Source organism: Microtus pennsylvanicus, chromosome 21 (genome assembly GCF_037038515.1).
Source record: "Microtus pennsylvanicus isolate mMicPen1 chromosome 21, mMicPen1.hap1, whole genome shotgun sequence".
NCBI lineage: Eukaryota > Metazoa > Chordata > Mammalia > Rodentia > Cricetidae > Microtus > Microtus pennsylvanicus.
This window is the reverse complement of record NC_134599.1, coordinates 13,033,252-13,060,208: the sequence shown is the minus strand read 5'-3', so window position 1 is coordinate 13,060,208 and position 26,957 is coordinate 13,033,252. Positions and strand designations below refer to the sequence as shown.

Below are 26,957 nucleotides of genomic sequence, written 5' to 3'. Positions count from 1 at the left end.
TGTACTGACTTTATACTTTCCTACTATTAAATGACCAAATGCTCTTGGGTTTAAGTGAAATAGCCATGTCAGAATGAAATGATCTACTCCATTATAGTCAGTTTAACCTTTCCCAAGTCAATGGGCAAATAGATTATTTCTACTTTTTAAAAAATTTATTTATTCATTTATTTTATTTTATTGCTGCTTTGCCTTATGTATGTCTGAGGGTATTGGATCTGGAAGTTATAAACAGCTGTTAGCTGCCGTGTGAGTGCTGGGAATTGGACCCAGGCTCTCTGGAAGAGCAGCCAGTGCTCTTAAACTGCTGAGCCATCTCTCCAGCACTGGTTATTTCTACTTTTAACTACCATACTAAGTGTGCTTCCTTTCCCTTTAAATTATTTCCTTAAACGGCCTATGTCCTAGTTAGGGTTTCCATTGCTGGGGTGAAACAGGATGACCAAAGCAAGTTGGGGAGGAAAGAGTTTATCTGGCTTACACTTCCACAGCACTGTTCATCACTGAAGGAAGTAGGGACAGGAACTCAAACAGGGCAGGAACCTGGAGGCAAGAGTTGAGGCAGAGGCCATGGAGGGATGCTCTTTATTGGCTTGTGCATGGTTTGCTCAGCCTGCTTTCTTACAGAACCCAGGACCACCAGCCCAGGGGGCTGGGCCCTCCTCCACTGATCACTAATAAAGAAAACGCCTACAGCTAGATCTCCTGAAGGCACTTTCTCAATTGAGGTTCCCTCTTTGCAGAAAACTCTAACTTGTGTCAAGGTGACATAGCCTGAAGGTGGCTCACTGGGAGGTGTGCCAGCTCCACAACTCTGAGCCCGAGTTCAGTCACTGTCCACACGGTGGAGACAATTAACTCCTACCAGTTGTTCTGACCTCCATGCCAGTGCTGTGCACATATACCCCTACTTCCCAGATAAATCAATAAACGCAGAAAGAAAAGAGGAAGGAAAAAAGATTGATAGATGAAAAGAACTATTTTCTTAAATCACCAGGAATGGACAGGAGAATAAGAAAGTCTGTCCCACATTGGGGCTCTGTACTGTCACCAGCTTTGCTTCAGGTATAAAAGCTATCTTCCAAGAATGTGGATGAAGTCAACACCCTCCAGCATGGTGAGCTATTAGATATAGCTACTTAAATTTAGTGAAAGTGAAATAAATGTGGAAAGTCAATCCTTGAAAGTACTGGCTTCATTTCAAGTGCTAAAAAGCCACACATGAGCAGGACCTATAAAGGACAGTGTGGTACAGGCCCCCTGCCCTATGCAGGACCTATAAAGGACAGTGTGGCACAGGCCCCCTGCCCTATGCAGTTCTTACTGGAAGATGTGATGACCATGAGCAGGACCTATAAAGGACAGTGTGGTACAGGCCCTCCTGCCCTAGGCAGTTCTCATTGGAAGATAGGATGGTCACGGACTTCTGTACTTGTTTAATAACAAACACAAATCCTCAACTATGCGTTAGCTTATGATAGTGCAGCCTTTCTCCTGGGCACCAAGATTTGCCTTTTGGTACAGGCAATTTCAATAAATGTGTTAGATAACAGATAAATAAAAGCAATACATACCCAGGCATATTTCCTCCAGGCCCGATGAAGGTCTTGAACATTAAATTAAAAGGTACCGGAGGAGACAGGTCATTGCCAGTTGTGGGAGACTTTACATTATAGTTCACGAAAAGATCCCCAAGTTCTTGTTGTCCATAGTTATCAAGCTAAAGGACACATAAAGAAAACAATTAGTGCAGAAGCTATAGAACACAAGGTGCAGAACAAATACTATACACAGTTGCATCCCATAACTGCTCCAGCCACACTAAGGCAGAAGGTCCCCAGCCCAAACATGACCAGGAACCATCTCCACTAGTGAGGACAAGGTCTGCTTGGGAAAAACGGCTAACTCTGGGTCTGAGACATGAAATGAAGCAAAGGAGCCTGCAATTATCTTCTCACACAAAGAGCAAGGAAGAGCTGTATGCAGAGACTCATCGGCACTTCTGACAGCTCAACTGGACAATTCCACCATCAGGAAGCCATAGTGCCGCCACTACAGAAAAGTATCAATGTTTAACTTCTAAATAAGAACAGAGAAAGCCAGCAAGATGGGTGGGAACTCATTGTTTCAGTCTGGGTTTTATGGAAATGACAGTTGATACACTTTTGGACAGATGATAGGATTCAACAAACAGGTTAAAACAGGATGGAGGCATGGACCAAAGTAAATTCTCAGTTTTCTTTATAATTGGTAAGGGAAGTTTTCCTATTTTCTTTAGTCAAAAGCAACAGCGGAGGACAAGCTCATTTTGAAACCCTCACCATTCAATGGGCCTGGGCCATGCTCACCAGCGACTGCCCATGGAGATGACCACAGAGATGCACTTACTACATGCCCAAACTCTAATAACAACACAGATGAACACAGTCGCCCTCACATCAGGACAGGGTGAACAGTGACTACATTTTTGATATTACATTTATTCATATTTCAAAAAGTTAAGAAAATTAGCTTCAAGGAATTATAAAGGACTTTTCACCTTTCAAACGTATTTCCTAATTTCTTGCAAAAAACAGTTTTAAGCTAATTTTACAAAATGCTACACGTGGAGATAGGTCAACAAAGATTGAGGGGCGAGCAAAGGAAGTTAAGTTCGCTGCTGAGTCCACACAGACACAGACAGGGGAGCAAGGGGAGCAAGTTTCAACTGCTGAGTCCACATCAAAGGAAAGAGCTCTTCCCACTGGAGGTAGACTACGTTTCAGAGGAACTCTTGCCATTCCCAGAGCAGTGGTGGAACCACTGGCACAAACTGGTAGGGCATCACCATCATGTGATCCAGGCAGGTTTTGAACCAGTGACACTACAGAGGCCATTTCTGAGAGCTACACTAGCTCCCAGCTCACTCTTCACTGAGGGTTTTATATAAACAGCAGCAATAAAACACATTGTTCTTAGATAAGAAAAGGCTAGAACTCAAACTGCAATCACAGCTCACCAGATCAGACACACTCAGTTCCCAAATTTTACTTTACTTGGAAATGAAAGCAACAGGTATGATTAAAGACAGACTACACAGTATACACATGGCAATATCCTTAGTAATTCTGAATGAAAAATAAGAAATCACAACAAAAAAAAAAGAAAAGAAAAAGAAAAAGCCAGGCATGGTGGTGCACAGCTTTAATCCCAGCAATGGGGAGGCAGAGCAGACAGATCTCTGTAGTTCAAGGGCCAGCCTGCTCTACATACTGAGTTCCAGGACAGTCAGGACTAAAGTAAGACCCTGTCTCAAAAAATTAAATTAAAAAAAATTCCAAAATCAGGGATAATTTCCTTTAAACAAACGTTAATCCTTTGAGAGAGGAAGAAACTGAGCATGTGAGGCCTGAGGATACAGTGAGGACACAGGCCGGAGCTCCATCCCAGCACTGGGAGGAGCATGCTGCTCTAAAGCACTGCAATAGAACAAACTGACTCGCTAACCTTGATGACATTAGAGCAACAAGCTCCCGACCAGAACAATTATACACCACAGGGACTGAAATAAACAACTAGATTAACAAAGTTTTTAATTTAAATGAAGAAGAAAATTCACATCTAAGGTTGGAAGACAAAGTAAATTTTCAGAGAAAAATCTGCAAGCTTGAACAAAAAACAGGGTAAACGTAGCAAAAGAATGTAGCAATTTCTATGAAAGAAAAGCAAAATGTTAAACTGGACACAGTGGCTTACACCCATAATCCCACCACTTAAAAGGCTGAAGAGGAATCACAAATTCAAAAAGATAAAACCAAAACAAAGCAAAATAAAAAACCCAAAAGGGGGTGGGTGGGATGGTTCAGTGTGTTAAGGTTCTTGCCAAACACCTAAAGGCCCGAGTTCAATCCCAGGGATCTATATAGTAGAAAGAGAGAATAGACTTGACTCTCTAAAGCTGTCTTCTGGCCTGCACACTTGAGCCATGGCTAGCTAACCCTTTCCTCATAAGATGGATGAATAAATGAAAAAATACAAACAAGTAAATGTTACCAAGTCCTCTACTCAGTTTTAGCCAGATCAATGGAAGGAACGGGTTTTAGAGCTAGGCATGATGGCTCCATGCTTATCATCCCAACAGCTGAGAGGCTGGGGTAGGAGGATCACTTCAAGTTGGAGGCTGGCCTTGGCTACACCGTGAGATCTACACTGACTAAAAAACAAAGGAAAAAAAGAAAAGTTAAAAAACACAATTGCTTGTCGTTAGCCATAGAAGAAAATTTAAGTTGTACTACGTGGGACTTCATGAACACGGTGGAACTGCTGGCAGACACAGAAACACAGGAGCGCACACACAGTTGTTCTGATGTCTCCAAATATCTCACCTGGGCCAGGACACTTTCCATCTCTGACTTCTTCTCAGCAGAACACTTCTTATCGGACATCAGTTTCTGTAAATGAGCTGGAAGAACAGTGTTGGTTAGAGTCACTTCCCATCGCTAAAAGAGTACATTTGAGCTCCAGTGCTAGGCAACTAAAAACAAATCTGAACTTAGTGTTCTTATTTTTTACTAATCCGCAGACAGTTTTGCAGGGGTGGCCTGAATGTTTTCAGGTTTTTCTCTTGTGCTGAGCATAAAACCCAGGGCCTTAACCACGCTAAGCAGGCTGTCACTGAGTAACAGCCCCAGACGATAATAATGTCTTGATCACTTGCTGATTAGAAGTTATCTGAATGGAACTAATCTCTTGGAGACTATGATCTGTATGCTTAATCTAAGTATAACTATAACCCAAGTTTTTTTTAAAAAAGGAAAAAATGAGAAAAAAAGGGTTCCACCTTTGTTGTGAGCACCCCCAGGAAAGAGGCGCGACCCATACCTTTCAGAAGGTGGTCGGCGCGGAAACACTCTCCATTCTTCACATCTTTAACCATGAAGTCAGCAAATTTGTCTACATGGCCAGAGGTCCTAAATCAATAAGCAAAAACAGGATAATAGCTTAGAAGATCCCCTATAATATGTCTACCTGGAGATTAGATCCATGTATGTCCAAGACGGAAACTCCCTATCTAGAGCAACCATGTATCCTTCACAGACAGAGACATACATTCTAAGAAAACTCTCTCATTCCCTCTCAAGTTATTTCCTATGGGAAAAGAGATTAGCATATTTACTAACTATCTTAAGGCTGTATGACATATCAGGATAGTTCATGTTTGTTCCATTATTATTAGCCATCTAAGCAAAGGCCAACATCATCAGGAATTTGATGAGCCAAGAATTCATCACAGCTCAGTACAGATCCTGACCTACACTGGCATTAGTATTATCTTTACAGTTACCATTAGTAGGACTAATGGCTCACTGGGTTTATCCAGATCTTACAGACTTATCAACAGGGATGCCTCTTGTCTTAATTGGCTATGATTATTAACAGCACCCCAAAGAAGCTAATAATAAAAACTGCCATCTTACCAAACAATATTAAATGTTAATAAGGATGAGACACAAAGTGATAGGAATTCTTCTTGCATGGTTACAGAAATCCTATCCCATTTTAAATATCTTGAACATACATACACCTTTGCATTGAAATTTTAATACATAAAGAGCATGGATGAGAATGCCTATTACATGAACAATTTATGTCATGGAAATAACCAAGGACATATCCAAAAATGCACCTATTTGAACACAACTTCAGAAACACTTTAAATGCCTATGATATGTCACTAACTAAATCATATTACATTCATAAAACAGAACACTATGCTGTCACCAAAAAACGCTTTTTAAAATTAAAATTATTCATTCACTGTATATGTCAGGGTATGTCTACGTATGTGGCTGTATGTGACAGGGACAGAGAGCAAGCTGTAGGAGTCATTTCACCCTCTATACCATGTGGTGCTGGGGAAGTGAAATAAGAGTGTCAGTTTTGGCAGCAAGCACTTTTTTCTGCTGAACCATCTCAATGGCTCCAAAAATGCTTACGACAGATTTAACTTTGTAAGTAAATGCTTACCTACATTGCATGAAGAAATGCAATGTGTTCATCATGTTCAAATATGCAGGAACATTCAGAAGAATGAAAAGACAAAAAGTAATTTGAATGTGGCTATCTGTGAGCAGCAGGCATGTCTCTTGTTTTTGTTTTTCACTAACTTTCTAAATGAGCACAGTTTCTGTAATCAAAACTTATTATTATTATTGTTATTATTTTATAAGCAAAAAATATTAACTTTGAAAGGACTTCTCCCATCAAAGCAGAATCTCACTTTAAAACTGGTTCAGGGGTGAGCATGGTGCAGTCGATTTCCAGGATCTGCTCCTCTTGGATGAAGTGCTGCCTCCAGGTCTGGATGATATTGTTCTTCAAAGCACATCCTACTGGCCCGAAGTCATACAAGCCACTGACCCCTGTGAGCAAAGAGAAGCAAGCATGGGCTCTTCCTGTTACTCTGACACATATGCTGCCCACAGCGCAAGCCCCTCTGCACCAAAGAGCACCACTTCCAGCTGGCTGACCAAGGGAAACCTAAAGGCTCCCTCCACTCTGCCTCTGTGCTGTAATTTCACGGAGGGTTAGCCCCAAGTTACACTAACTGAAGTCACAGATGCAGGGGCAGGATGAAAAAGCAAACTGCGGTGTATGTGCAAAACAAGCCACACTGGCAGAGAACAATAACCTAAGGGTCAGCACTGCATTCTCTTATTTACTATGGGTACTTGGTCTGTTATTTATACCTCAAGAGGTACAATGTTCAAAGATGTACTTAGCCAAGCCCAGGGAAATTTAAGTGGCAAAGTACCACAGGCCAAGGATCTGTTTGACACAGGCAGTTCTTCTATATTTAATCAGTGGGCCCTCGTACAGCACTCAGAAAAATGTGTGTCACGCTGCTGAAGAACATCCCTGACCCATGCCCACAAAGAATACGGCAAGGACTGCATGACTGAGGTCCTGTGAGGAGGGGCAGCCAGGCCATCAACAGTACAGGTCTTAGGCGAAATGCACCAACATATAAACACACAGTCACAGCAAATGCCTAAAATCTGAGCCCAGCAACCCCTACACGCTAAGAGAGAAAAGAGAATTCATAGAACAGAATGAGAGACCCTGGAACACTCAGCCTTTCAGGACGTTTCCATCAAATCCTTCTCTCAGGGCTCAGAACCCTGGGGAGGGAGGGGGCAGAGAGAGTCTAAGTGCCAGAAGGGATGAAGGGCATCAGGAGAACAAGGGCCGACACACACATGAACTCACAGAGACCGAGGCAGCATGCACAGGGCCTGCACAGGTCTGCATCAGATGGGGTCCTGGAGCTGAAAGGAGAAGTGGGCGCATGGCCCCATCCCTAATCCAAAAGCTGTCTCCAACTGACAACCACTTGCAAATGAAAACTTAAGTTTCCTCTAAGGGAGTCTCACTGGGGAAACAAACCACTCTTAAGGGTAGGATGCATGCCCCAAAATAGATGGCCAACAGAAAGAAACTCAAAGGTTATCTTTGGGGGTTCCCTGTCTCATAATATTATGTCAAGGCCTTTTCTTTCTTCCTTTTTTAAATTTAATTTTCTTTTTAAAGATGTATTTACTTATTATGTATACAATGTTCTGTCTGCACATTAGCCTGCAAACCAAAAGAGAACAGCAGATCTCACTATAGATGGATGGCTGCAAGCCACCATGTGGTTGCTGGGAATTGAACCGAGGATCTCTAGGAAGAGAGAGCAATCAATGCTCTTAACCTATGAGCCATCTCTCCAGCCCATTAAAAAAAAAAAAAGTATATATATATATATATATATATATATATATATATATATATATATGTATATATTAATATTACAGGTCCTTTGGGCATATATTAAGCCTTCCGGTTTTGTGTTTTTATGGGATTCCTGCGTGTGTGAATGAGTGGGTCTCTGCACCACACTTTTCTTGGGCTCTTTATCTTCTGCTTGTTTCATTCTATTCTAACTTATTTATTTTTGTTTCATCTTACTATATTATATTTTATTATTAACCTGTAAGAGCCTGTTTGTTTTCCAAGGAGAGACAGAAAGGGGTGGATCTAAATGAGAAGGAAGGTTGGTAGGAGTAGAGAAAAGGAAAAACCGCAATCAGGATATATTATATGAGGGGGGGGCTGATTTTCAAAAAATAAAACAAAAGTAACAGGGTAGGGAAACTCCTGAGTAACAGAACAACAAATTAAGTGTCTTCTCTCCGTTATGGGATCTGACACAATCAGATATCAGTTCACAAACCAAGCTCTTAGCTAAGCATAGCAGAGTCACTAACAACACCACTGCTCCTTCATCATCCCCTACCTCCATAAATAGCAAAAGCTTGATCATAGAAAAACCTCCTCTTCAAAGTATCCTCCATTTTTGCTCTGTCTACGACGTCATCCTTGGGCTGCAGCGCCAGCTCCTACAAGAAAATAAGCAGAAGACTGAGACTGGACAGGGAAGTGGGGACTGAACCTAGCTCATTCCCTAGCAGAATCCTACATAAAATGCCAAAGAGATAAGATTTTGAGAAGCTGAAGGGAGCCGCAGTCCCACAAACACTTCGAACAACAGAAAAGAAGCTGTTACAGTTTGGATCTTGCTGTCCCCCAGCAAAGCTCGTTGGAGGCTGCTCTCTGGCTGATAGTATAGCAAGGAGAGGTGGACATAATAGGAGAAGGAAGTTAGGTGACTGGAGGAAAGCCCTTGAAGGGGCCTCTTCTCGCTCTTTGCTGGGGGCAACAGTATTCTTCCCCACGCCATCTGCACCACAGGCCTAAAAGCAATCATGCTGAACAGACTGCAACCTCTGACACTCTGAGACAAACAAGCCTTTCTTCCTTGGACACCTCTGGGGTGTCACTCACAGCAATGGATAGTTGAATAATACAGTCAACTGCACTTATGTAGAAAAGAATATGTTTACTTTAAAGACCAGAGAGATTAAGCAAGAAGTCAGGCATGTGGCCCATTCTTACAATCCAGGCACTGAGTGCTGAGGCCAAAGGAGTTTAAGGCTAACCTTGATCTCCAGAAAACAAAAGACCTATTAAGCTTCTTCAGATGCAGTGAAGCAATTTAAGCGATAACTGAGTTTTAAAGTATTCCTAGTAAGACAATCACTTTAAAACCTCAGATTGCTGACAAACACAGGGGCCTGAATTCAGACCCCAACACCATATAAAAGCACATTCTGGTGACATGCATCTGTAACCCCAGCATTGGGAGATGGAAACAGGGAATCCCCAGGGCACACTGACTAGCTAATCTTGTCAAATTGATGAACTCCAGTTTAAATAAGAGACCCTTCTCTCAAAAAATAAAAGGGACACACTAGGGGAAGACACCAGACACCTCTGGCCTCTACATGCACAGACACAGACAGACACACAACCCTCTCCAAACCCAAAGCAAAACGAAACAAAACAACTTCCCAAACTACTTTAGTGATAGGTTTATGATTTAAAAAGTTCTGGAGTTAGATATAAGATAGATGACAATAAAACCATTAAATTAAGCCTAGGAGAACTCTTACAAAGAAATGAATGTCCTCAGAAAAATTCATGTAGCTTATTACATCTAGGATTTGGAGGACAGCGAAAGTGTGGGTTCAGGAGCAGGGAAGCTTTAGAGAAAATGTGGCATTGTAAGCCGCACTTGATTCTTGAAGTACTGGGGCTTGAACCCAGGGCCTCGTGTGTTAGGCAGTGCTCTACGAAGGAGCTGCAGAGCCCGGAGTTGTTCTCTGAAAGCACAGGAAGTCGGTTAGGTAGAGGAGAAGGAAAAGCCACACTGAATAAGAACAATGATCAAATGACATTTGTTCAGAAAGCTTTCGAGATCTTTCCTACCCCAAGAGATGAGCTAAAGAAGAATAAGCCTACATCTATTAACGTGTCTATCTTAGCACCCTAAGACTTACCTTTGCTTCCAGAACTCTCTTCCGGGCCTTGAGCTCAGCTACTGCTCTGTCCACATCCACCTGTGGGGCTTTATCTTCTTTCAACTTGCGCACAAGGTCTCCCTGGTCAACAAACAAGCTACATTCAAAATTGGTTTCAGAAAACAAGGAACACTAGTAATCTATTTTTAAACATGCATTTAAAAAGTATTCGTACACAAATAACAATTTCACATATTTCTTCTATAAGGGTTCGTATGAACAACTGAAGGTCTGTGTCCTCAGCAAACACAGTCCAGAAAACTATAATAACTGTGCTCACACGGTGAGTAAGTGGGGAGAGAAGGGCAGAGCTCATACGGAAATGAACTACCGACACTGAGTGTTCAGACAGGTCACCAGCAGACCAGACACAGCTAAAGAGAGTAGTGACCTAAGAGACTTCAGAAACCGCCTGAAATAGTTCAGAAAGACAGAGTTGAAACCCTCAGGCTGGCAAAGAAAGATGGAGAGTCTAACACATTGAACTAGAATGTAGAAGAAAGGGGGCAAAAACTTTAATAGGCAAAATTTTGGAAGATGGTGACTATGAAATATCTGTAACTGTACAAAGACACAAACTATCAGATCAGAAAGCACAAGAAAACCCAAAGACACACACAAAATCCACACCCAGCAAGCCATGGTAAAACAGGCTGGATATAAAGATTAGGTTTTCACTTCCTGTCAGCTGTGAAACCTGGGGCAAACTGAAAATCTCTCTGGGCTCCTCCAGCATAAATTCTCTGCATATTTATCCCCGCCTCCCATGCTGTTACAAAACACTGTAGCATGATTAATAAAAACTCAGACAGATAATGGGGTTCAACCTGAAGGTCAGAAAAGCAAAAAAAGCCAGCCACTGGCTCTTACCTCAGCTTCAGTCCAAAATGGCGATCCTGCCTCCAGGAATCTCAGAATGAGACAGCGTCTGAGAGCTGTCTCCTCGTGTCTTATATTCCTCTCCAGGGCTGGGATTAAAGGCGTGCACCACTACTGCCTGGTTTCTGTGACAAACTAGTGTGGCTACTAGGATTAAAAGCCTGGTCTGTATGGCTGATCAGTGTGGCTTTTTTACTCTCTGACCTTCAGGCAAAGTTTATTTATTAAAATACAAATGAAGTATCACTACAAAACATCAAGTATTTCAATACACCTAACCATGTGCACGCAAAAATGACTGACAGCCATCCCTGTGCTGTCCAGTCCCTCAACCTGGCGGTGGCCATAGATGCTTAAAGCCCAATCTATTGCAAGATGAATTGTTTTTGCCATCTGCCGCCTCTCAGGAAACATCAAGCGATGTTTCTTTAGCTCTAACACCTGGTCAATTTCATTTCAAGTCTTCCTGTCTACCTGCTCCACCTCAGAGTAGATTGCTACAGACTGCCAGCTTGTCACATTCAAATCATCTAACGATAACACAAACTCAAATAACCTGAAGTCACGCCATTTCTCATCTTTAAGCTTTACTTCATAAACACAAACCACCCTTAGCTTGGTAACTGTCTCTACCCTGTGCTCAGTGTCCATTTTCCTACCCACCGTATTTCCTGAGCTTAAAGCAGCCTACCAAACATTTCCAAACACTCCAACCTGGCTGCCCCTAAAGCTATTCCAGTTAAAAAAAAAAAAACCGCTGCTTCTCCCATCTCCACACGGGCTGAGATGGCAGCCATATTTTCTTCCCCTCTAAGAGCCTGGGCCCTGGAGGGCTTCTGAGCACATTCTCCTCTGGGTATCATCACTTTCCAAGTCCCCACTCCTCCCGTCATTCCGTCAGCCTCTTCTGGAACCAATGTTCTCTAGAAAGTGAAAACAAAACACCACCACCAACACTGGAACCTAAAGCCAGCACTTTCTGTCCGTTCAGAAGCATTTTCCCAGACCCCAGTGCATTTTCCAGGAATGAGCACAGTAAAACATGACATAAAGGCAACACACTTGGGTTGTGGGTAATTTTTATAAAGTGATATTAACTGGCTGAGAAAAAGCTGCACAGTATTTGAAAAAACAAAGCATTAATGGCAACGCTGCTAGGATCTACACAACCAACACAACGTGCCTTTGCCAGTGCGCACCTACAGCAGCAGAAGCACGGGAAATCCGGGCAGTGGTGAAAGTGTCTGCTCACCTCGTCACAGCTCCCAAGAGGTATGAAATTTGAAAACTGAAATTTACACCCTGGCAATGCTGAAGCATCCATGGGTTCTGTTGAACTTGTCCATATTGGGTTCATGGCCTAAGCTGATGAGAACGACTGACCAGGTAGGTCTTTTCCTTCCCAAGAGATATACTAGACTAGAATAACATAGGAAAACAAGCAGGAAGACCTTAAGATGCATCACCCCAAGTCACTTTTGGTCTTTTAAAGCACAGGTATTCAGTGGCCAGCCTTCACATGAAAGTTCTGTGAGGGCGAGGTTTCCTATGGTTGAGTTCACCATCTTCCCAAGCCAGCAAAGAAGGGGAAAAGTTATGTTTATTCTGAGTAATGGAATAATAAAACCTCAATTTTATTACTTATCTAAACCAAAAGCATTAGAGATGCCTCCGACTCGAGGATTTCTACTTGCTAATTATTTTTCTTCAGAACCCATCCACGTTTGGGGGCTTCTCTGTGTGCAGTGAACGAAACTGGCCTGCATGCATCCAGGCCACAGTAGAAGCCCTGTTTCTGGGTGGAAGCTTACAATAGACACACAGCCGAGTGTGTGACGTGGGGAATGGTTAACACAGAGCATCGTCCTAAGGGACCACACCCTCAGGGACCCTCCTGGGTTATGCCCAAGCAGCACTCAACAGAAAACAGTACCTGGCTTCACACATGTGGCTAGTTGACTCTGGATAGGGTCAATGAGTCCATCTTAGATTTCCAAATGTCTTATACTACTGAGAAAACTTCATAAACTTTGCACTTACCCTTTGTGGGTTAAGCAAGAGGTTTAGGTTACTCTTGGCTCAGAAAATCAAAGCCAAGAAAGACTCAAGGCTCCTCACATCCTCACGCTGTCTCCCCGCAACTAGAAGACATTAGTTTTTATACATAGGTTCAAAACGCCATCCAACTAGCAATCTAAGAAAAGAAACTGCAGGCCAACAGCGGCTTAAGAAGCAGCGTTCCAATGGTGAGCAACTCAGAAAGATGCATTCACTAAGAGCATACTGTGTGCCGGGGGCAGGAGGTGCAGCACTTTACACGAACTCGGTTTCATGCTTACAACTTTTCTGTACAGTAGATGAAGATGTTTGGCGACTGAAGGTTAGATGATCAGTTGTCTAAAGATACCAGCTATGAAAGCAAAGTCACAATCCCAACTGTGGAAATGTAGCTTTCCAAACGGCAAGGTTAAATTGACAGCACGTTAATCCTTAACACACACACACACACACACACACACACACACACACACACACACACACACACGCCTGTGTGTAAAAAGACCCACCTAGGAACTCTTCAAAGCTTCTCTTGTACTTACAATTATTAAGCTCTCCCTTGGCCGTAAAGAAAATTATCCTACTACAGTTAATCTGCTGGAGCTTCAAGCCACACTCACATCCAAGTCCAGAGAGTGAAACCAAAGCCTCATAAATCTCCCCACCGGCACCTATAACCTCTAGAACAGGTCTGTCACCTCCAAAGACACCACTTGTACCAACAAGTATGAAGATCCACACAGCTGCAACTATAAAACCCCGAATTTTTGTTAAGACGGAACTAAGAAGTCTTTTTGTTCATTTGTTTTTTTGACATAGGATGTTTCTGTGTAGTCCTGGTTATCCTGGAACTTGCTTGATACACCAGGCTGGCCTCAAACTCAGAGATTGGCCTGCCTCCGCCTCCTGAGCGCTGGGATTAAAGGCATGTACCACCATGCTTGGCTTTTTGTTTCTGCTTTTTGGGATTTAAAAAAAAATTTTTTTGTTTGCTTTTAATGAGAAAAGCAATCTTGGTAACAAGAAATGGACAACAACTGAATGGGAACAGGTAAACTGTGGTGTCCGAAGCTATACCCTTTGGATTACTAAGCAACAGTAGTGGTGAAGGTCAAGGCAGAGACAAGGGACAGACAGAATGGAGAAAAGGAAAACATTGGCTGTAGCTTTTCCAGGACTGTTGGAGACAGCAGTCCAAACCTAAGCCAGAACTTGTAAAAGCTCATGGACTCAGGGCCGCCTCGGGTACCCTCAGAAGAGGGGCTCCTAGGATCACTACTCCCATCTTCTGGCACTGGAGTTGTAAGCATGTGCCACCACTCCTAGCTTGTTTCCTGGATGCTGAAGATGGCCGCATGGTACTTTACTGACTGGGCATCTCTCCATCCTCAGTGCTCCTCTTTACCGTTAAAAGTCATCAAAAGAAGAGCTCTTCTGTGAGCTATTTCTGAACAGCAAGCTCCTGACTTAAAATGATTTAACTTACAAATTTTCTTTTACTTAATTTTTATTTAATGTTCATTGGTGTTTTGCCTGCATGCGTCTGTATGAGGATGTGACATCGTGGAGTTACAGACAGCTGTGAGTTGCCGTATAGGTGCTGAGACTCGAACCTGCATCCCCCCGAAGAGCAGTCAGTGCTCTTAACGGCTGAGTCATCTCTCCAGCTCCTCAATTTTCAACTCACTAGAAAGTGCACTTTGAATTTTGAGCTCCTACCATTTCCCAGGCCAGAGATATATAGGATCTCTTATGATACTGGGCAGCAGCAGTGAGCCAAACAGCCAAACAATCAGAAGGGTGAACAAGACACTCTATGGTGGCCTGGTTGTTAAGCTGGATGTTCTTAGGTAAGTTATCAGGCAGTTTCAACTTACACTATTCTCAATATACAAAGAGTTTACCAGGACACAACCCATCGTAGGCAGGGGAACACTTGTATTACAAAATAAAATGGAAATTTTAAGAAATAGTAAATTTAAAAAATAATTTACAATAAAAAACAATATAACAGGAACATTCTGAAAATAGAGCTATTTTTAAAAGTTAAAAAAGTCAGTTTTATAATGATTTTGCTAATCTCTTAAACTATAATTTATCAAAGGCAGATTATCATACATGCTGCTATTAAAAATACTTTTGGGATAAAAAGTTTATTAAGGAGATCATACATTGTTGGAAAAAAGGGAATCTGAAAGTCTTTTCAGGTTATTGTAGAAATTCTTCTTTAGTGGAAACTCTGAGAGGTAGTAGTTTCTTGTAAGTGATTTCTTAAGGCCCAGTAAGATGGCTCAGACAGTAGGGGCCTGTCGACAGTCTGGCAGCCTGAGTGATCCCTGGGGACCACGGTAGGAGGACTCAACTTATTCCTGCAATACTTCCTATACAATAATAAGCATTAAAAAGAAAAAATTATATCCTTCAGACTGTTCTGACCTCCAAAAAAGCGTGTGGCATGCATGTGCACACACATTCAGAAAATAAGTAAGAATGTAAAAATTATTTTTCATGTGATTTCAAAGAATTAGACAGCTCAGTTGGTGGCATGCTTGTCTAGCCTGCAGACACCTAGAAGTTCAAGCCCCAGCACAGAACAGCAATCCCAGCACCAGGAAGGTGGAAGCTGGAAGTTCAAGGTCATTCTTCGCCACAGCTGTAAGTTTGTGGCTAGCTAGGGATACATAAAACCTTGTCTCAGGGAAAAGGATCTCAAGTTTGAGGCCACAATGTGGGACCCTATCTCGGGAGAACAGAAAGTTATTTCTAACTCAGAAACTGCAGCGCTGAACTTTCTACATCCTCTTACATAAACTCAGAAATGTAGCTTAGGATTCTGAAGAGATCTTTACCAGTGCCTGTTCCCATCAGTGTCCTGATCATCTGGGGCCTCATTTATCATACAATACCAAAAACTCTGCGTTTGCTAATACCACTACTTACCACATCAAAAAGTTCTTGAAGTACGGTGCTGCTGCCAAGCTCAGTTTTAATAAAAACCAGTTTTCCAAAACTGTAGTTTTGTAAAGGCTTGAATTTGATTTGGGGGCACAACTATTACTGGTAATACCCTCCAAAATACATGCCACTATCAAGAACCCTTTAATACCTCCCCAAGGGCCACGCTGTAAAGTCTTCAATTGCACAAGGTTCACAATGGAAATTTGTGAAATAGACAGACTAGACTCCACATTTCCATACACGTCCGAGGGGAAAAGAGCTTAACGAGGTGATCTTTAAACTCTTTCCAATGACACTGGACTCAGTATGACTCAAAGTTCCAGGCAATTAATCAACACACTTTACTTCTGGAAAATCAGAAAAGAATACAAACTAACAAATAAAGTAAGCCAACTATTCAGAAAATATCCTAAAGAACAACAAAACAAACCCAAACAATGAAACCAACAAAAAAAGCCAACATAACAACTTAACAACGGGCAGAAATGTCACACACAAAAGCTCTCTGTGATCAAAGCGTCCTGAAGCTAACTAGTCCCAGTCTTACTACAGAAGGATACTATGTACTGCAGTTCCAGGCTAACGTGGCAGAGGGAGGGGTTTGGAGTGTGGGGTGGTTTTTTTTCTCCCCCAAATTAGATGTATTCTTCCTAAGGAAGGAGATTTTAAGTTACAGCAAAAACAAAGGAACCACACCTATGTGTGTGGAGTGGTAGGTGGATGGAAGGAGACTGAATACATACAGAACATACTATTTAAAAAACAAAACTGAAGCCCAGAGTGAAATTCAAAATGAAAGCCTATTAACTGAGACAGGCTCAAACTAGAGCAAAGTGGCAGAATTTCCTGAAGCTGTCGCAGCTCTGCTCCAATGAATTGTTTCCGAAACAAGATTCCTCCGTCCTCGGCTAGAGAAACGATTGCATCAGGCGCCAGCGCAGGAGCTACCAGACTGGTGTTTACTGCTAGTAGGTCATGGATGCTAGGGCCCTGCTGGAAGCTCTGGCTCTCGCTGGGTGTGGGGATCATCTGAAATACGTTTCTCCTTTCCCTCTCTAGAGTCTGATCTCCACTCAGTGCTACAGAAAAGAGGGAGGTCTGCATTAAATCCCCAGGTCCTCCTAAGAAACCTTCCTTCCCTGCCGCAAAATCTCATTCCCAGGTGCTCCACCAGAGGATGGATGACTTCACCGAGTGGCTCGGTCAGTCCATTTACAATCTCCAGCTTGATCCTAAAGCTCGCTGCCTCCAGATACCCTCTTAAGAAGTCAAAAAAACTGACAGGAGGGAGGGATCGTGAATTCGCATGGGTATTGAGGAGTGGGGAGTTCGACACCTCCCCACAGCCACGTTTCGACTGTATCTTCTGAGCCAGTCCTGGAGCTAACACCGAAGGAAGGAAGGTGAAAAGAAGGAAATGCTTCCCAAAGCATCCTCAAGTCTAGAGAGAAGCGCAGCCTCGGCTCGTCACCGCACCGGGAACGAGTCAAGAAACCAGGCCACCGGGGTGCAAGGGCGAAGGAGCCTGCGGCGGGATTCGGGGTACGCAGCGAGGGCACGAGGCCCAAGGATCGCGGGTGCGGGCGCCGCGCGTGGACGGGGAAAGGACCGCCCGGAGGGGGCGCCGCGCGCGGGGACCGGTACCTGCTGGCGCACGGCTAGCCGCAGTGGGGCCAGCAGCTCCTCGGCGCTGTCCATGCTGCTCCGGGAGGCTGCGGGCTGCGCGGGAACGCTGAGGAGCCGCAGAGATGCGGGCGCGGCGAAGACTCTGGGCGGCGACAGTAGCAGCAGCGCGGCGCGGGAGGCTCTGAGCAGCGTGGGCAGCGGACAGGGCATGAGCACGCCGCCTAGGCGGTGCGCAGGGCGGCTACGGAAGCGGCGCGCGGCCCGCCCGGTGCATGATGAAATAGGGCAGGCAGGCCGCAGGCGCGCGCAGCCGCATTTTCCACAGGCGCGCGCAGCCGCGGCGTCTGCAGCCGCAGATTCGGCACAGAACCCGGAAGGGCACCGACTTGCTGAGGGACGAGTGAGACGGACGCTGCAGCCAAATGCGCTGGAGGACAGGGCTTCTCAGCGTGCAGACCTAGGTGCCCGAGCATCTTCACATTGTGGGTCCAAACGCTAGACGCCCCACTGGAGCACACACACTTCTGTTTGTTCCTCAGCTCGCTGCTTAGAAGAGTATATACAGTCACATCAACTAGGGACCTGGAGTTAGTAATCGTCAGGGCATGGTGGTGCACAGCTGTAATCCCTGCACTTGGAAAACTGAGGCAAGAGGATCATGAGTTCAAGATCAACTTAAGATACATAGTAAGCCTCCGTTCCAAAAAAAAAAAAATTGTTCAAGCTCCAATGTTCCTCAGACTATTAATGGAAATAGGGTTGCTGCTCTTCTCAGGGCATGCCAGTTAACTAGAAAGACAGGTATGAAAGCAAGGAAAGGTGACTTTACTTGGCAAACCAGCTAGTGGAGAAGTCAGGGGAACTCCCCCCTCAAAGTTTTTTGAAGGAAAACTGTCTTAGTAAGTGTTATATAGTAGGTGATGAACGCTCCCAAACTTGAGGGCGCCTCACAGTCAGCAAGCCAGATGCTGATGAACCAAATGAAGTACTTCTCCCTATGGTCCAGTCAGGAGACACTACCTTCCAGTTTGGCACCTGGGGCTATTCTTGTCATTGATCAGTTACATTTTATTCAAGAGACAGTATAGAGGGTAGTGAAGCTGGCCCAAGGCCCTCTTTCTGATAGCCAAACTCCTTGCGATGAGAGACCGCAAGTTCTCAGCTCCTAAAAATATTTGATGCTGGTTTTCAAGATGAGGAACCAGGCACAAGGCAGTTACTAATTTACCCAGTTATCACCAAGACAGGAGCTGACCAACAGGAGGAGGCTTGTGAGATTCAGGAAAGCTCTTCATTGCTTTCAGCACCGATTTTAGGGATCATGCATATTTTTATTAGCTTTGCTAGAGATAACTGAAAAGTTTTTTGTGGCCCAATAAACCTCTCCGCTGATGCAATAATCTAAATCAGACCAAATGAAACTGAATTAGAAAAAGCCCAGGTTTAATGGATTCTAGTGCTCCCTGGTGGCCTTCCAGGCCCTCAGAGAGGAGATGGGGAAGGAAGACTAGAAAACCATGTGTTGGTTCTCTTGGGGGAGGCAGTTTAAGTTGACCCCTCAAGACCACCCTGTGGGAGTGGTCTTGAGCATCTCTGGGGAGGGGTCACCGTTTAGGGACTTTCTCGGAGGTTGAGTCTGGACTGAGGCAACTTCCAGAGGAGGAGGCTTGGGATGGAACTTCCACCCAAACATTCCAGACTCTTTCAGTATAGGGATGCCAGGGGCTGGGGCACCATGGAGATCCTTGTATTTCTCAGGAACTTGAGGGTTTGAACCAATTTAAATCACTGGTCTTTCCCTGGGGCCTGCACAGATGTCCAAAGGTGACCTTTCAAGGTCTGAGGGCTTAAATTTCACCCTCAGAACTTGCTAATGTCACCAGTTTCTAAAACATATATCCTGTGAAGAGCTTGACAAAGATCCCTGTTTCTTTAACCCTCACCTACAATCATCTTCTGTAGTGCAGACCGCCATGTTTCTTTCTCCTATAGAAAGTCCCAAACCCTAGACTGCAGGAGTCAGGTCCAAGTTTGCTCGCATCTCCACACACTTGACAGTCTCGGGCATACCTTTTTGTTTGTTTGTTTGGTTTGGTTTGGTTTGGTTTGGTTTGCAAAGATGGTGCTTTCAGTGGCTGGCCTGGCCTGCAGCTAACATGCCTGCTTTGAGTAATTCCAGGCAGGCCTTTACCCATGGTTGCACAGTTCCCAGTGTAGGGAACCTATGAGCTAGTCCATGCACTGACTGGACCCCTTGTCCTGTGAACTTGGCCCTTTGTTGCCGACCTGCAAATTTCACTTAGCAATTGAGAATAATTTCTAGGCATGGAAGACATTTGAAAAAATTTGGGGTAAATAGCCAGATTCCCCATTTCTTCTTCTCCTTGTTTTGGCATTTGTTGTGAGGGTTTGGTCTTTTATTTGTTTGTTTGGTTGGTTTTTTTTTTTTCAACAGGGTTTCTCTGTGTAACAGTTCTGACTGTCCTGGAACTGATTTTGTAGACCAGGCTGGCCTGGAACTCACTGAGATCCACCTGTCTCCCAAGTGCTGGGGTTAAAAGTATGCATCACCACCACCCAACCTGTTGTGAGGGTTTTAGGTCTAGGTACATAGTATTGGTTTGGCCTCCACTTCAGGGATCTTGGAATACTGTTGCTTGGAAATTTGGTATTTAACCAGCCTTAGCTAAAGTGCAAACTCTGAGATTAACACCTAAGCTCACTTGAGACTGAGATAAAGAAATATGAACAGCAAAAGAGGCTTTTATACACCAGCCTGTTATAGCAACTTGCTTCATCTGAAAAACCTATATAAGATTTGAAAATGGGGCCTAGAGAGATGGCTCAGAGGTTAAGAGCATTGCCTGCTCTTCCAGAGGTCCTGAGCTCAATTCCTAGCAACCACATGGTAGCTCACAACCATCTGTAATGAGATCTGGTGCCCTCTAATAATGAGATAGGCACCCGTGCAGGCAAAACACTGTATACATACTAAATAAATATATATTTAAAAAAAGATTTGAAAATGGAAAATTAATCATATGAACCGGTAACTTTAACTTGTTCCATTCTGTCATAAAATAACTTAGATTCATCTGGGGTTTTTAATAAACTGGTAAACTGATATTATTATATTGTTCTATCTCATGGAACTGTTGATAAAATAACAAAATAGTTTCTTTTTTTTTTTTTGTTTTCGAGACAGGGTTTCTCTGTGGCTTTGGAGCCTGTCCTGGAACTAGCTCTGTAGACCAGACTGGTCTCGAACTCACAGAGATCCACCTGCCTCTGCCTCCCGAGTGCTGGGATTAAAGGTGTGCGCCACCATCGCCCGGCTAACAAAATAGTTTCTTCAAATTTCTGCATTATCTTGCCACTGCGGCCACCACAGCTCCCTGAAGACCACGACAGGGAGTCTATGTCCTCACTGCCACAGAAGAGGTCTGTTCCCACTCAGGGAACAATGACAGCACTCAGTGACACAATCGGGAAGATGTAGTTTCCCCCTCACCCTCTGCTCGTTCCACCTCAAGAAGACAACCCCCTTAGCCTCCTGTAGAACTGCTCCAAGGGCTTCCGAGAGATCCCGCCTTCTCTCCTTACCAATACCTTGAGAGGAATGGAAATGTATTGCAAAAGAAGAAACAGCTCCACTTAGACCCTGGCTGGAACCCCTATTTTGTCTTCATTACAGTCTGTAAATGAACACAAAGTATGTGAATTAATTTGCAGAAAAGCATTATGTCTCTCTCCAAACGAGGAGCTGGATAGATGACTCAGTGGATGAAGTGAATGGTATGCAAGTGTCGGGGCGTGAGTTCGGATCCCCAGCACCCATGTAAGAGCCAGCTCCATACCAGCCGTCATCTCCCAGCACCGAGTGTATGGAGACAAGCGGATTCTTGTTGGCTGGCTTGCCAAAACAGTGAGTACCAGGTTAAATGAGAGGTTCTATCTCAGAAAGTAAGTTTGAGACCGATAAAGGGAACCCCAACATTGAGCTCTGGCTTCGACATGCATGGGCATGAACACCCCACCTGAACATACATGGATCTATCACAAACAAAAAAGAGAGGAAAGAAAACGAAGAAACTAGCTCTGAGAGGTCGAAGTCCATTCCAGTGTTCAGGTCAGAGACAAGACATGTCGTGCATGGTGAAGACGGCTGGAAACCCAGCTTCCTGTCCATGGTCTCCCCATTCTTCCTATCCCTCCTTATAAATGATGGAACTTTGAGGAATGGCCTGTCTGTAACTGAAAAGCCCAGTTTCACTGTCAGCCAATGAGGTCAGTGGCTCAAGGGAAAGATGCCCGGAGAAGAAAGGACTTGGCAGACTGGCAACCAGCAGGTGGAAGGTGGGGGACTTGCAGCCAGATTCCATCAAGCCAGAGCCACAGATGCAAAACGTGTGTGGAGTTCCTGGCGAGTCTAATTGCAGCAGTGTCCAGGTAGACTGGGAGAATCGTTCATTCTTGCGGTAATCAAGTCTCTCTCTCTCTCTCTCTCTCTCTCTCTCTCTCTCTTTTGGTTTTTCAAGACAGGGTTTCTCTGTGGCTTTGGAGCCTGTCCTGGAACTAGCTCTGTAGACTAGGTTGGTCTCGAACTCACAGAGATCCGCCTGCCTCTGCCTCCGGAGTGCTGGGATTAAAGGCGTGCGCCACCATCGCCCAGCTTAATCAAGTCTCTTGATGTCATTTTGATTCTGTCCATGAGCGTTCCTGTAAACCTGAAGAAAGATGACTGGCTAGGTTGTGTGACTGGCGTCCTTGACAATCTGCCTATTGTTAATTTCAGGTCAAGCTGACTATTGTTGATGTTTTACTCTTTTGGCTTTTGGCAGGTGCACCACGCAGCTCTCAAATCAATCACACATAGAGGTTTATTTTTAGTTATGGATGCCCAGCCTTAGCTTGGCTTGTTTCTGGCTAGCTTTCTAACTTAAATTATTCCGACTACCTTTTGCCTCTGGGCTTTTTCCTTTTCCTGCTTCTGTGATCTTTCTTTCACTCTTACTCTGTGGCCGGTTGTGTAGCTGGGTGGCTGGCCCCTGAAGTTCTCCTCCCCTTGTTCTCTCATTGCTCCTCCTTCTCCTCTTCCTTGGTTCTCCTTCTATTTCTACTTTCTGCCTGCCAAGCCCACCTATCCTTGTTCCTGCCTCACTATTGGCCGTTCAGATTTTTATTAGGGCCATCAGGCGTTTTAGACAGGCAAAGAATCACAGCTTCACAACATAAACAAAAGCAACACACCTTATTATCATTATATTCCCCAACAGGTCAATTATTTGAGGATGCAATATAGGGAAGTGAGACAAAACAGAACCGATGCCAACAATTACTAGTGCTAGGAGTCCCTTAGTGCATTTACCAGCTTCAGTAGTGACAGAAGAAATTTGAGCCACTCACAAGCTTCAGTGCTAGGTGTGGCTTAACCCACTCACTAGCTTCAATGGTGAAGGATCACCCTAACTCAGTCATTGGTTTCACCGCTGTCATATAAAGATTTCCCACCTATGAAGGAACCCGATTCTTCCCTGCTAACTCCTGAATATTAGTTTTTGAGCACTGGGCACACCACTTAATTCCAGTAACAGACAGAGACCTGGAGGTCAACAGATAATGGGAGCCGATATGGAGTAGACCAACCAAGAACTCAGTAAAGTTGGGTTTTATCCAGGAGAAAAGAATAGCTTTCTGGGGCAGTCCAAGGATGGAGGAGAGCCCAGAGGAACAGAGATGAGCGGCTCCCAAGAGAGAAGACTGAAGAGAAATCGGCTTCTTGAGCAGAATCAGCCTTTGGTTGAAGCCAAAGAAGTTACAATGATATATGTTAAGTGTCACACCTTTTACTTCCTATTCTGGGTCAGAGAGTGTATCAGCATCTAGGCTAGCTTGAGCTTGTTCCAGCTGCCTCCACTGGGCAGGTGCAATGGCCTCAAGGTGGAGAAGCTAAAGTCCACTCTTATTACCTCCTAGTTAAAGAGTCTGGAATTCATGGGGCACTAAAAATGATCACAATACCGTCTCCCTGGTGTCACCAAATTCAGAAGCAAGTCAGTCCTCAGCTGTGTTATGGCTGAAGGATGGCTCAAGCACCTGTCAGGCATCTACAGGAGAACGGATACTGCTGGAAAGTGTTGTGCTCAGTTAAGCAAACCAGGCTCAGAAAGACAAACGTCACAAGTTTTCTTTGATGGGGGGAACCTTGATTTAAATGTATGTGTCTGTATTATGTGTTTATGTATGTCTGTTTGTAGGTCATGGACTAGAAAGGGGCTCGTGAGGGCAGAGGAAGAGATCTTAAGGGAAGTAGGTTTCTTCAACCTGTGTAGCTTGGTCCTAGAGACCTGAGTGGAACAGTGGGGGAACGGAGAGAGGACAGACACACCCACAGAACACGTGGATCACATGGGTCATGCACACTTTGATAGGGTGGCATCAACTACGCAGCTACCCAGAACCACAGCTTGTTTGTTCCTTACAGCAGTGGGAGGAGTTAGCTAGTCTTGGGAGGAGCTCCCTGTAGGTGAGCAGTCTCAGGTTGTAAACATCTGGGTGGAGGAAACTACAGTTAGTTCTTTGCACGCACATCAACACTCATACTTTTACACATTGCCACCATTCACACTTGGGCCAGAAGAAGACTTTGCCATCCCTCTGAGCCTGAGCCTGAGGGAAAGGCTTTGCTGATTTCCAATGAGTCTGAGGTCTTGGTCCTTGACATACCAGCTCATCTCACACAATGCATATGCACTTAAAACTTCACTAGCCCAGGACTTCACTTGTTCCCTACAGGTAGGAGATAGAGAGGGCACTGGAACACAAGTAATTGGAAAGAAGAAAGAGCTCTAACTGGGGAAAGAAAGGAAACAAGCTAAAGGCAAGGAGGGGTCCTGGGAAGACAGGAGGGAAAGGAACAAAAAAAAAAAACAAACTGTAATGACCCATATGCATAAAGATACCAGGAGAAAACCCATTATTCTGTATTCTAATCTTAAAAATTAATTTAAAAATATCCAAGCCTGTTGTACAGGTTCTCGCAGTAAAGATCTAGTAACATCTGCAATAGAAGGGGCCACTGGAGGTCATTCTGTTCCGGCCTCCTGAAATGCCTGTCAGACCAGGTTTACTTGGATGCAGACTATGCATCTCTGAAGGTGACACTGAGAACGCACACAGACACATGCACGCGCATACATACACACACGCACACACAGTCTCTTGTATCAAAGAGTTGCATTTAAATCTGCCTTTGTCAGTGAGGAAATAGAGTCCCTCTTCTAGGTTCTTAGTCTTGCAAATAAAAGGACTTAAGAAAGGAGCCAGAAGGAAACTCAAGAACAGTTCTACTGGAGTGTTAAGGGAAAAACGACAGGGCAGTCAGCCGCCAGGAGGAAGCAATGGGAAGGGAAAGGCAGTTCTGCTTTCAGAATTGGAGGTGGGAAGCAGGCAGCCCAGCAATGGAAGCCTTGTAGCAGCTGCATGGGCAGACAAAGAGGGCATGCCATAAGGAAGGAATGCCCGCAGCGTCTGGGCAAACAGGATGAAGATTTGGAACGATGCTCAGAGAAGGACAACAGAAAGAAGAAAAGAAATCTCTGAGCTCTCACCCAGAAAGCAGCAGTCTTAGCAGTGAAGGTCTGCAAGCAACCTTGAGGCGGGTATTTAAGTGTGGTCTATTCGGGGGCATGGTTGTTTCTCCCATTTTCTTGCCGTGTCTTCTGGTGAGTCTTGCTTCTTCCCATCCCTGGCTTTAGGCTGGTTGTAAAATGGAATTTATCCTTCTATGGCAGAAGGTCTCCAGCATTGTCTGGGCCTGGAAGGCACCTGCTGTGTCCATCAAAAAAGTATGACCATCCATTGACCAAGTAAGAGGGACCACTGACCACCAGCCATCCTATACATCTTCAAGACAGCTGGCATATTGATATTCACATCTCAAATGGTGCTTGGTTAATGGTTAGCATTAATGGTGAATGGCTAGGGATAGGCAGGGAGGGATTCCTCACATAGTCTGGGGGACAGTCGTCCTCAGAGGGTGGACTGGCTGCTGGTCTTGGTTAAAACACTCCCCAGGGTCAGAAGAGGCCAACTCTTTTCTATCTCCACTAGGTGTTAAGTAGCCAGAACGTCTGTGCCCTCTCCTTCTCCTGTCTGTCCAGCAGGCTAAGGTGTGAGCAGCCTTCTTGGGTACCCAGGCCTGGGATCTTGGGCACCAGGCCTGCTACACTTGAGGAATCCTAAGGGATGCTACCCAGACCCTGGGTGGAAGGGCCAGTATTCCATTTCTAGCCCCAGACTCTCCTCCAGTTTTCTTGAAACCTTAAGCAATATCTCTCTCTTCTCTAGCCTCAGTCTCGCTGTGTGAACAATGAGGGGATGAGGGCCTACTTGCCTTCTGGGCTCTTCCTACTCTAACTGAAGGTCTGTTAACTTGTGGAAAGTAGATTTCACTTTGACCAGCAGAGGGGAGCAGTTGCCTGTGAACCAGCACCTAGGTGGTGTGAGGGCTGGGAAAACTGGGCGCAGGCTCCACAGAGGCCTAGTACAGACAACTTGCTGATGAACTGTCTCTAGAGAGGATGCCAGGAAGTCTTCCAAGCCCCTTCCCCACTCTGGGGAAACCTAAATACACTGCTCCTCTTCTGCAGGGAAGGGTGGGCCAGCCATCAGAGAGTCACAGTGTCCTCTCTAGCCTTGCCAGTTTGATGGAGAAGTGGTAACTTATTTAAGCCATAAAAGCAAAATAGGCAAAAAGAAAAATAAACAGGTAAAGAAGAAGCCCACAAAAGTGAGACATATACACACAGGTGACCGATTTATTCCCAACCCTCCCCCATTCTGTTCCCTTTAAACTTTCTAATCCCAGATCCCTTAGAAAGTCCTCCATGAGGGCCAGGAGGTGGTGGCGCATGCCTTTAATCCCAGCACTCAGGAGGCAGAGGCAGGAGGATCTCTGTGAGTTTGAGGTCAGCCTGCTCTACAAAGGGAGTACCAGGACAGCCAAGAGACCCTGTCTTGAAAAACAAAACAAACAAAAACAAAAAAGAAAGAAAGAAATAAGAAAGAGAAAGTCCTCCATGATTTTTGCCTACTAGTTACCACACAAATAAGGTCATGAACCAGGGCTGGGCATGAGATACCTGGTTGACACTCCAACCACAGATAAGAAGGCAGGGCCACCACTGCCCTGACCAGAGCTCTCTCTGATAGAGCTCACAGACACACCATAAGGTACCTCACTGCCTGAGAAAGATCCTAGAAGATAGTGCGGGAGGGAGACAAGGTGGTGGATTATTTGGCCACCATAAACACAGATATGGAGCTATATGCAGTGACGGTAATGGCCTGCCTGAGAAAATAGAAGTCTCCACTTAGAATGTTTCTTATTTAAATTTGATTGTGTGATGTCCCACAGCCACAAAGCTCACCCTTGACTTCTCATATCCAGTTCCAAGTCCATCCTTACAAGGGCCTATGTCAGCCTCGTGTCTA

General features: G+C 44.5%; 1 protein-coding gene across 2 annotated transcripts in view; it reads right to left on the bottom strand.

The window, feature by feature from the left end:
- The window catches only part of Gars1 (glycyl-tRNA synthetase 1), a 40,439-nt gene extending 22,692 nt beyond the window's left edge, over positions 1–17,747 (bottom strand). For both annotated transcript variants that reach the window (XM_075954974.1, XM_075954975.1), the window contains exons 1-7: positions 17,481–17,747; positions 9,921–10,022; positions 8,318–8,420; positions 6,260–6,401; positions 4,861–4,949; positions 4,365–4,441; positions 1,575–1,720 (exon numbers count right to left, since the gene is read on the bottom strand). In XM_075954974.1, coding sequence (XP_075811089.1) covers positions 1,575–1,720; positions 4,365–4,441; positions 4,861–4,949; positions 6,260–6,401; positions 8,318–8,420; positions 9,921–10,022; positions 17,481–17,672 — 851 coding nt within the window. In that variant the 5' untranslated portion in view covers positions 17,673–17,747. The remainder of the gene's footprint in view (positions 1–1,574; positions 1,721–4,364; positions 4,442–4,860; positions 4,950–6,259; positions 6,402–8,317; positions 8,421–9,920; positions 10,023–17,480) is intronic.
- Positions 17,748–26,957: the final 9,210 nt, after the last annotated feature.